A 12,381-nucleotide genomic window follows, 5' to 3' on the forward strand; every position below is an offset into this window, starting at 1 on the left:
ACCAATCTCTTCAGAATAATGATAATACAGACTGGACGTTAATTCCTCCGAATAGAAGTCCTCCTAGAAGTTAGTCCTCCGAATAGAAGTAAAAAGCAAACTACTATTGAGGATTATTGGTTACGGAAACCTACGCCAACGACCAATAGATATAGCCCCTTAGCTACTGATGATGATGATGTACAAGAAGAAAATGAAAATGAATCCAAAAAACCTCCACCAATATTTATTCAAAATGTCGAATACATACAACCGTTACGTGAACTGCTTGACGAAAAACTACCAAATCAATATACCCTTAAATGCCTTAGGGATAACCAAATTAAACTTCAAGTTGATTCACCTGACAACTATTCAGATATTGTTAAAAGTTTAACAGAAAAAAAAACACAATTTCACACATATCAGATAAAACAGGACCGTGGATTTCGGGTAGTTATCCGCAATATTCACCCCACAACAAAAGTTAATGATATTAAAACGGCACTCGAAGAACTAGGACATTCAGTGAAAAATATTTCCAATATAAAACGAAAAGAGGATAAAAAGGAACTACCACTTTTTCACGTAGAATTAGTTGCAAATGCAAATAATAAAGACATTTATAAAGTCAATAAACTGCTTAACACAATTATTGAAGTTGAACCACCACATCCCAAAAGAGAAATTCCTCAATGCCACAGGTGTCAACATTTTGGACACACTCATAAATATTGCAACAGAATGCCTCGATGCGTAAAATGTGCAGCCAACCACTTGTCATCCGAATGTCCAAAACAAAAACGAATTACAGATGTCAAGTGCACAAATTGTCAAGAGAATCATCCTGCCAATTATAGAGGCTGTTTAGTTTATAAAGAGCTCCAAAGAAAACAATTTCCAAACCTGAGGGAGAAAACACAACCTAGTCATCCAACTTCGTCTAGTTTTTCAAATACTCGTCGCCCATCTGTTACATATGCAAACGGACGAAATCAAACCACCACCGCATTTGTCCCAAACACGAGCATTACACAAGAAAAACTGAACACAACAGAAACAAGTAACAGTTTAGAACTAATGGTCCAAAAACTTATGGAGAGAATGGATAAAATGTTCGACCTTCTCATAACTATGCTCTCAAAACTTAATGTATAACACTAAAATTAAAATTGGATACTGGAATGCAAACGGTCTCACAAACCATAGTGAGGAGATTAAGGCATTTATAAAATTAAATAATCTTGATATCATGATGGTCTCTGAAGCTCATATGACAAACAGGAGCTATTTTAGTATGCCAGACTTCTGCACCTATATCACACCACATCCAATGGGAAAAGGTCATGGTGGAACTGCGTTAATCATTAGAAGTAATATAAAACATCACGAAATAAATAAAGTATGTGAAATAAACATTCAAGCAACCTCGATATCCGTAGAACTTAGCAAGGGACATATAACGATGTCAGTTGCGTATAGTCCCCCAGGTAAAATAATTAAAGAGGAACATTTCTCTAGTTATTTCAATGGGCTTGGTCATCATTTCATTGTAGCCGGTGATTTTAATGCAAAACATACAAGTTGGGGTTCAAGATTGATAACAACACGCGGAAGAGAACTTATTAAAAGCTTAAAACGACAATAATTTGACTTAAATTTCTACTGGACAACCAACCTACTGGCCTACGGATAGAAATAAAATTCCTGATCTCATCGACTTTGCTATCGTAAAAGGAATTAGTAGTGACTTTTTAAATATTAAACCATCCTTTGACCTTTCCTCGGACCATTCTCCCATATTTATTGATGTGATGGAACATGTATGCAATACAAATAAACACCCCTCCCTTTCAAATCATAAAACAAATTGGGGTCTATTCAGACTTAACATCCAAAATGCAATTAATTTAAATCTTCCTCTTAAAACAAATGAAAATATTGAGGAAGCAGTCCATCACCTTACAACAATCATACAACAGGCAGCTTGGAGAGCAACTCCAGATCTAAATCAGAGGAATAACTATGCACCATATCCACACCATATAAAAATCCTAATCAACCAAAAGAGAAAACTAAGAAAACAGTGGCAAACTTCCAGATCTCCTGGGGACAAAACTCAACTTAATAGGGCTACTCGCATTCTTAAAAGAGAACTACACAAATACAAAGATCAAGGCATAAATTAATTTCTGGAAGGTCTCACTGCGACGGATGACACAAATTACTCTATTTGGAAACTCTCAAAAAAACTTAAACATCAGATCAAGCATGATGGACCCATTAGAAAGGAAGATGGTGATTGGGCCAAGGCAGATGACGACAAAGCCCAAGCTTTCGCTAATCATCTCAGGCAAGTTTTTCAACCTCATCCCAGAATTGTCCCTACGAAAGAAGAATTCATTCACAAGATCTTAGAGGTACCCTACCAGATGTCACCTCCGATTGAAAATATCAAAATAAATGAAATTAAAGATTTAGTTAAAAATCTTAATATCAAAAAAGCTCCAGGGTATGATTTAATATCGGGAAAAATCTGCAAAAACTTACCTGAAGAAGGACTTCGGTTGGTTATGTACATATTCAACGCTATAATAAAGTTAGGCTATTTTCCGTTTCAATGGAAAATGGCACAAATTATTCTAATACCGAAACCAAATAAAGATCCACACGAACTACCATCTTATCGTCCAATCAGTTTGCTTCCCATTATATCTAAGATATTTGAAAGGTTACTCCTTCAAAGAATGAATCCTATAATCGAGAGGCAAAAGTTGATACCGGAGTACCAGTTTGGATTCAGGCAACAACATGGAACAATTGAGCAGGTACATAGGGTTGCCAAGGTAGCAAGAGATGCAATTGAAAAGAAAGAATACTGCACTGCAGCCTTTTTGGATGTCTCACAAGCATTTGATAAGGTATGGCATGATGGGCTGCTATCTAAAATAAAAACTCATTTTCCCCATCATATCTGTACACTTCTGAGATAATATCTTACCAATCGATACTTCCAGGTTAGACATAATGAAGCAGTATCAAACATAACTCCAATTCTATCAGGAGTACCCCAGGGCAGTATATTGGGACCAACTTTATACTTACTCTACACAGCAGATATTCCCACAACAGCAAACAGCACAATTGCTACATACGCAGATGATACTGTTATAATGTCCTCTAGCTCGGTTCCAGTTACAGCGTGCCAAAATTTACAACATCATTTAAATGGTTTAGAGAAATGGTTACAACTGTGGCGAGTTAAAGTAAATGGCAGCAAATCTGCACATATAACATTCACTTTATGCAGGGAAAGTGTACCATCTGTGCATATAAACAATACCCTCATACCCACAAGAAATGATGTTAAATACTTAGGAATACATTTTGACAGCCGACTAAATTGGGGAAAGCACATCTGGAAAAAACGACTACAACTAGGAATAATATACAGGAAAATGTATTGGTTCATGAACAAAAACTCCAAATTAAGTCTATACAATAAATTATTATTGTATAAGTCTATCCTAAAGCCAGTTTGGACTTACGGTATTCAGATATGGGGTACAGCATCTAATTCCCATTTACTGAAACTTCAGCGTTTTCAATCAAAAGTCTTGAGACATATTACCAACGCACCGTGGTATGTGCCTAATTATGTTATACATCGAGACCTTCAGATCCAAAACATTAAAGACACCGTTGTCTCACTCAGTGGAACCTACAAAAATAGACTACTGAAGCATCCAAATACGCTTGCGCAAGACCTACTTAAGCGACCGAGGAGAGGAAGACTAAAACGCCGTGACCCATTAGACCTTTCTGTACCTGTAATTACTGAAACGTAGACTATATAATTTAATGTGTGTGTATTTTAACTATTGATGTTTTTTTATATGTTCGTAAAATATGTCTTTGTAAATTGTTATTTAGATCTCAGATATTTTTATCAGAAATGTATCGCAAAGGATTTTCATCACTGGATGGATTTCCACTATGTTAATGTGATAAACCTATTGCTTATTGTTTTTTTAAATTGTAAAAACAGATTGCAGTAAATAAAGGATGTTTAAAAAAAATATTCGATATCAGGTTTTTAGAAAACGTAATTGAGGATCTGTGTGCATCCATAAAAAAAACTTTAAAAATTTATCCATAAATCAAACCAGACATGGCTGCATGGGGGAGAGGCCAGATGGGAGAAGGTCTGTAGGGCGGCCTAGAAAAAGATGGAAAGATGCAGTCTGGCGGCCTAAAAAAAGGTGGAAAGATGCAGTCTGGCGGCCTAGAAAAAGGTTGAAAAGTTATAACGCCATTGATGATGATGATGACTAAATATTTTTGACGTTAAACTTACAAAAAGGAACAGAATTTTTTGCATTACAATAAGATTATCGTTTTCTGGACCAGCAGTTATCATCACGAATAGACAATAAGTACAACATGATTCCCAAAGCCTTAGCTTATTCCCCATATCTTCCACGATTTTTGAAAAAACTCACAATTGGAATTCGACATTTGGTAATCGAAATTACAATGTATGCTTAATTTTAATCGCTAATCATTATTTTCGTGCAGAAAACTGGTTTCATGGCGATTGCTATAACTCTCATGCACTGAAGCTGAAAAACATTTGCGTCAATTGCATTCACGGGAAAACTTTTAGAGAACTATTCGGTAGCAAAAAAATTTCTTGGGGATTTTTTGTCCGAGATTATTTGTGGGGATATTTTGTCCAAAAAAATTTGTGGGTATTTTTTGTCCGGGATTTTTTGTGGGGATTTTTTGTCCGGGGATTATTTGTCCGGGGATTATTTGTGGGAATTATTTGTGGGGATTTTTTGTGGGGATTTTTTGTCCGGGGATTTTTTGTCCAGGGATTTTTTGTCCGGGGATAATTTGTGGGGATTTTTTGTCCGGGATTATTTGTCCGGGGATTATTTGTCCTAGCTTCTATCCCCGTGTTCGACCAATAGGTTTTAACGGGTAGTGAGTAAATGTTTCTTTATTTTCCAGGATTAACATGTAAAATTAAAAAGTAGAATGTAATAATGTAAAACGTAGAATATAAAATTAAAATGTATGTATTTAATTCTTGTACTGTGAAATTAATAAACATTATTATTATTATATAATTATGTATATATATATAGGTAGTCAAAAGTAAAAGTTATCTTGTTCGAAACAGTAGGGTATAGAAATTATAAGAAAATTAAAATGGTGCATTTGATAAATCATTATATTATTACCTTTAAAAATATCATCATTATATTACCTTTCATAACCTCTCTAGCGCGCCTTTCTTCCTCGAAATCTGTTTTATATACATCCATCTGCATTTTTAGAACACTCATCTCCTCGTGATCCAATTCACTATCTCTGGATCTTTCTTGAGTTTGTGATTGTAACGACTCTAATTGACTTCTAACTTCAGATAATTCATCTGTCAACTCACGAATTTGTGAATACGCACGACTCCTTGTCGCTTCCATCCTAGTTAAAGCATTTTGGGTCTCACCTAACTGTGTCCGGAGTGTATTAACTTCTTCTGCTGAAGCTTCCATTTGTGATTTTAGGGAAGTTATAGTCATGTGAAGAGATTCTTCACGCTGACTTTTGATAGATATCTACAAAAAATCATTAAATAGTATAAAAACACAATAATAAAGTACAATATTCATAGATTCTATACAAGAGAATTATCAAACAGAATATTATAAAACTTTACTTATTAACAATATAATTTTACGTAAGTGGAAACGCAGCAGTGAAGCTGTAAGAATTTGTTGTACAGGACTCCTATGAACTGGAATTTATGTCCGTAACCGCGTGAATGAAATCTTCCAGGATCGATAAATTGGACGAGATTCTACAAAATGTCCTATACCAATGCCTTGGCCTCCAAGAATTCAAGATTTGACAACGCCGGAAAATGCACTGTGGGATTTCATTAACAAGGGAAGGTTAGAAAACACAGATATGTTTCGAATGAGGACTTGCGAATATGCAGAAGAAAGAAGAGGAGATACGAAAACGACCAAATACTAAAAATAGAGGAAGATTTCAATACGGGTGAAACTGAGAAGCATATAAATTCCTGAAACAACTCAGAGAGGGATATAAACCACGCACTAATCTTTTTAGAAATAGCGAAGGACAAATTATCAGTGACTACGCAGCAATAAAAGTAGGTTGGAAAAACTATTTCGAGAGCCTGCTAACAGAGCAAGCACAAACAAACACAGCTCATGCAGTACCTGATATCGAGATAGCAGATCAAAACCAAAATAATGAACTAACAAACCCACCCACAAGATAAGAGATAATGGGAGCCATTAAAGCACTGAAAAATAATAAAGCCCCAGGAATTGACAACATACCAGGTGAAATTATCAAAATTGGAGTACACATACTGATAGATAGATTTCATAAACTGATGAAATATAGATAGAAGAGACTTGTGGAATATAGAAGAAATTTCAGGAGACTGGAAAAGAGCAATTATATGCCTAGTCCACAAGAAGAGAACAATCTCAGCTACAAAAATGATAGAGGCATATCCTTACTCTGTGTGAGTTATAAGGTGTTTACGTGGATCATAAAGTTAACATACACCTTTTTTAACTTGCTATATACTGATGAGGTCCAATTAGGCCGAAACACCGGTGTATATAGTTTCACAGAAATGTATGGAATGATGACTCTTCATCATTTTATATATTTCCAACTAAAATCAATTCACTTTATATGCCAATTATTTTGCTTATTTATATATATATATATATATATATATATATATATATATTCGGAAAGGTTTCCGCGGTTAATACAATGAAACTTAAAGCTAAAATCAATATCAATAAAAGAATTAATATTAAAAATAAACTCACCAGGCTTCCGGGTTGAACCGCGTCGTTGATTTCTAGGCCGAGCTTTCGACGTCCTCTCTGACGTCATCTTCAGGGCTTCTGGGGTCTCAGTCTCTTGAGAGACTGAGACACACAGTAAAGACGGAAAAAGACGCACAGTGAGTAGTGAGTGTAGTGTCTGGAGCCTCAGGAGACTGAGACCCCGGAAGCCCTGAAGATGACGTCAGAGAGGACGTCGAAAGCTCGGCCTAGAAATCAACGACGCGGTTCAACCCGGAAGCCTGGTGAGTTTTCTTTTATTGATATTGATTTTAGCTTTCATATATATATATATATATATATATATATATATATATATATATATATATATACAGTGGAACTTGCTTATAGCGTCATTGAAGGGTCCAGTAAAAAAATGACGCTATATCAGAGTGACGTTATACAAGAGGTAGAAAAAAATTAAATTTTAACGAGGCAAAATTTTATTACGGCATTATTGCTGCATTTATGATAAAAAAAATAATAAATAAAACCTATAATGTATACCCATAAAATTTACATTTTATGAAAAAGTTCTCTAATGCTAAAAAAGTCAATTATTTTCTTCTGCACAACCCTTTCCGATAAATAAAGTTTGCAAACTGGAAACCAATTGCACTTTATCCTTCATAAAATAAAAAAATGACAACCGTCTGTAAAATTTTATGACGCTATAGACGAGGTTTACCTTATTTTTAGCCGATAAAACCGGGTTTTTAATAATGTTATCGAATAGGTTTCGGCCGGACCTATTAAAAATTGACGTTACAACCGAGATGACGTAACTACCGAGGCCGTAATATCCAAGTTCCACTGTATATCTATAAAAGGTACGTTGTCGCCTCGCGGTGAAAACTATGACGACCTCGCCTCACCCTTTTGTAGTTCCTTTTTTCAAAAAATATATGCATATATACAATGAGGGGAACTTTCTAATTAAGAATCTCTAAAGAGGGGAAACGATTTTAAAAGTTTTTTTATATATAAACTTTCGCTTAAATCCAATGCGCTGTCGCCTCACAACTATATATGACTAAGAATGAAAGCCGGTACGTTGTTGCCTCAGACGGCGTTGCCAAATATTCGAAAATGAATAAAGGATTGAGTGGGTCGAACTTTGGTGCACAGCGGGAGGTAGTATAGGTATTTATTACGAATATAGGTAAAGACATAGTGGGAATTTGTTCACATGTTCTATTGTTGTTTACATTAAAAATAAAGGATGGATATTTTTGATATTTTAAATAAGCTTAAGATATGAACATGGTTTGTTTGGATTATATGTTTAAAAATTTTTTATTAGTAGATATTCCAAAGCTAGTATTTTGCAATAAATTAAGCTAAGCCAAGTTATTTTGTGTGAATTATTGCTCTTATACAGTAAAATTATAAAGGCTCTTAACGATATAATTTATTATTTGCAGTAAACATATTACCTATCTCACAGAAAAAAGTGTCAACGGTTTATTTAAAAATTTTAATTAAAAATCAGTGAACTAGTATACATAGCTGTAAAAATGTTCCAACAAAACGTATTCTTACAGCAAAGTGTACGAAAATAATCCATAAGGTGGTGAAGGTGGAATGGTTTTAAGGGCAAAAATGGTTTTGTGAAATTTCTGGCTAAACATTGCATCGTTTAAAAAAATGCAACGCAAAAGCTGTGGGCGATAAAAAATCTACAATGTGTATAGTGGTCTTTTTATCCTAATCTCAAAAAATTTTGAGAAAAACTCAAAACTAGGTTTTTAGGTACCTATTTAATTTTTTTCTTCTACAAAAATGATTTCATTATGTTTTGTTTAAATGTCAAACCCTTTAATTGAGGCGTTGGTTAGATGTTTATTATATCTAAGAATAAAAAAAAATTTTAAAAATAGCAACAAAAAGTAAAAAAAAAATTTCTATATTTTCACTTAAGCATCATATAAAAAACTTACATATGCCATACATATTTTATTTTTATAAGATGTTGAATTTTTGATTTTATAATATTGGAATTCATCTTTTTATCTAGATGGATATACGCCATCTTGAATATAATTTGAAAAGTGTTCTCTTAAAAGGTATGTTTTTTAATATTTCTTCTTTGTGGAGGCACATATGAATCGCATTCGGAATCTTCCCTTGCTTGGTTTTTTTATGCTTTGAGTAGTTTTTTTATTTGGATAGTACTTATCGTCACTGTCCGTTTTAAATTCTTTACTTGTTTGAGCCAGAACGTTATCTTTTGCAACCAACGCTTTACTTTTTTTAACTTTTTGCATACCTGCAATACTTGGAAAATTAATATTCGTATTTTGAAGAATGCTTTTTTTATTTTCTTCCGCATTTTTCTCAATCGTGGTGAAAATCTAGTTCTTCAAGCGATTTTCTTTTATATCCTAAAGGAAGAGAATCCCTTTCCATTACTATTAAAAATTTTGACAATTTTACGGTTTGATAAATGTCAGCAGGTAATTCATAACATTCATCATGCATTTTTTCGTCATGCCCCATAAACTTGACAAATTCTTTATGTTTAATTTTTGGACATACTTAAAATTTGTGCTACTGTTGCAATATTTTTGCGAAATTTGTTGCTTGATATAGCTTCAGAGTTTGTTAAAATCATTTTGCTTGTCAATTTACGGATCGAAACATCCCCTTTGTCCCATTTTAGCTTACTGCCTGGAACTGCAAACATATAGTTATTAACGTCGGACGACGTCAGACATGTATTTATGTCTATGTTTTATTAAAGTTTCTATGAAAGCTTGCAACATTTTTGGAAGTAAAATAACAACAGCTCAAGAACCTTTGCCAGAACACACTGGAATTTTTTGTCCTCTCGTAAGTGCATTTTCTCCTTCAGTTAAAACATTTTCAAAATCACTGAAGTCCGTTTATCTTTCGTTACCAGTGCTGAATTTTTAAATACTGAACATTACCTATTCGTCTTCTGTTAAAAATAATGGCTAATGCTAGAGCATAGTTAACTAAATTTTTATGTTTCAACATTATCAATATTGCTCTCAAACGTCTTCTGACATTTCACACCAATTTTAATACTTTCTTCTCAAAATATTTTAATATCACTTAGTGGTACTAGCTTTGGCAATTTTTGTTCTTGAATATTTTTGTTAGCGAGAGAAGCAATTTCCAAACTCCAACGATTTGTCAGCAACGTTTTCAAATTATGTATTTATAGCCCTTGGCCAATTCCTGTATTTGTCTTTCTGTTGTACACGTAAAATCAGCTGATTCTTTTAGTATTAAATGGAGGTGTTCATAGCAACATAGTTTTAGGTACGTACCCAAGTGCAACGCGATAATACGAGTAGGAGAACTAAAGGTCTTTTTAAAACTATTGTATACATATAAAACTAAAGACTAAGTAGTTTCGTGTTGCAACGAAATTGAAAATGCTTATTAATTTTTGATTTACATGTTTACTCTGATTGGAGTACGAAGGTAACCATTCTCGTTGGAACTTTACCTCGCTGAGCAGATGAGACGTGAATTATAAATTGTAAAATTCCCTCATCTTCCTTAGTCTCAGCATCCGTTATGGCTTGCAAATTTTAGAAGCCTCAAAGGTATAACCAGAGAAGGTTCCCATTGTTTTCAATCTGGTAGGATGTGGAGCAACATTTTTGGTGTTGTTTAAGGTCCGCTTGCCACTATGCTAAATTTAGTACTGAAATTAGTACTAAAAATATTGTATCTACAAATTAGATGCGCGCGCCGATGTAGTACTAAAAATTAAAACATGTTCTAATTTCTTGTACTGAAATTGACACAATATTAAAAGTGAGGTTGTATTGTATATTAGGTACTTTTGTTTTGTTTATAGGTACATAATAATAATAGTGATTTCAACTTTCAACATGTGGAGCCAAAGGCAGATTGAAACATTAATAGAGTTGTACAAATCGAATCAATGATCAATGTTTGTATGTGCCAAAGCACCCTCTCTATAAGAATAGGAACGCACGAATTAAAGTTTTGGAAGAAATAAAGGCAGAATTAGCCAAACTAGGTGTGGATATGTCTCTAACAGCAGAAATAAAAGCCAAGTTTGCCAGTTTTGCAAAAATACTTCTTCCCATCTTTTATTGTTAATAAGTTAATGGCTTGCAACTTGCAATCTCAATTAGTAAAGCTCCTATCTATGAACCTTGAGTAAAGCTCAAGTAAATTTAGTAGAGCGCATGCCTATATGCTGATTACAATTCGGATAGTTGCAAACACAAACTTGGCACAAACTGACATTTTTCATACTAAATCGACTCGCGCAACTAACCAATATTTTTAGTACTGAAATCAGTACTGAAATTAGTATAATGGCAAACGGGTCTTATGTGCTATTAGTTTGAAAACTTAGTCTTTTGCTAGCAGTTGCCGCTAGGGCATCCCAGCCATTTCGTTCGTTGCAATTCGTGACTGCACGCCGGGGTTTGTCCTAGTTGGGTCAGAGAGAGCAGCATATGTGCCTCCTGATGAGAGACTAATAAGTTTCGAAACCTGTAGAGGCGCTTGCAGCGCTCTCTGATTGGACTAGAATATGATGCGCCTGTAGTTTCGCGTTGCAACGAAATTGAAAATGGTTATTCATTTTTGACATATAAAACTCTTGGAGCACTTGAGATCGTCAAAATTTTTGGGTCTTAAAATATGCTTTAAAGCAATCGTATTATTATTTACCATCGTTCTATACTTAATAATAAATATAGAGAGGGTTCGCATTCTTCCACTACATGCATAGTTTATACCCTCTCTCTTAGGGTTTTTTAAGTAAGAATTATCAAAATTAACGTAAATGTAAATGCTATACATTTTTCGTTTTGTAGAAGACTCTTGTTCCTTAATATTTAATTTGGGGACAACGTTTTTTGGATCCATTACACATGCTGTAAGGGTTTGCGATTCATAAACGTAATTATTACTGGAACCACCACGGTTTTTTGCTTGCAAATTCTGTTATGTCGTTTATAATGATACCGTCATTTGCTAATAGTCTAGCTAGAAGGCTTACAAGACATAATCAATAAAGTTACAGAAGTGAGTCAGCGTTATGGACTGAATCCTAATATTAAGGAACCTAAATATATGAGGACCAGGAAAGATAACGCATCAGTTGAAGGGCTAGAAAAAATCGTAAACAAATAAGCACAAACATGCAAATTACCTATAAGGATATTAATCTGGTGAGCAATATCAATGGTACTTCGATGATATGTATTTCCCGTGTTTTCTTTACATCGCAATCTATCAAGATCTTATTTTCAGTTATTTTGTTCGTTTCATGTCTTGTCAATTTATTTTGTTAGTTTCTCATTTTATCGTCCTATATTTTTTTGCCTGAAATATTACTGTTGTCATTTCTATTCAAACATTTTAATGTCAGAATACGGGTTTTTCTTTCAGAGCAGAAGTAGTAAACTTCTGATGTTGGATAGTGTTTTGTTGTTTCATTTTTGAGATTTTTGAAACTGTTGCTATTACTGCTCAA

The 12,381-nt window shown here is 34.0% G+C and overlaps 1 protein-coding gene across 3 annotated transcripts in view; it reads right to left on the reverse strand.

Annotated features, from left to right (window-relative positions):
* The window catches only part of LOC126888112 (optineurin-like), a 729,505-nt gene that overhangs the window by 178,221 nt on the left and 538,903 nt on the right, over positions 1-12,381 (reverse strand). For all 3 annotated transcript variants that reach the window (XM_050656128.1, XM_050656129.1, XM_050656130.1), the window contains exon 6: positions 5,255-5,606. In XM_050656128.1, coding sequence (XP_050512085.1) covers positions 5,255-5,606 — 352 coding nt within the window. The remainder of the gene's footprint in view (positions 1-5,254; positions 5,607-12,381) is intronic.

The sequence above is a fragment of the Diabrotica virgifera genome, chromosome 7 (genome assembly GCF_917563875.1).
Source record: "Diabrotica virgifera virgifera chromosome 7, PGI_DIABVI_V3a".
Classification (NCBI taxonomy): Eukaryota; Metazoa; Arthropoda; class Insecta; order Coleoptera; family Chrysomelidae; genus Diabrotica; species Diabrotica virgifera.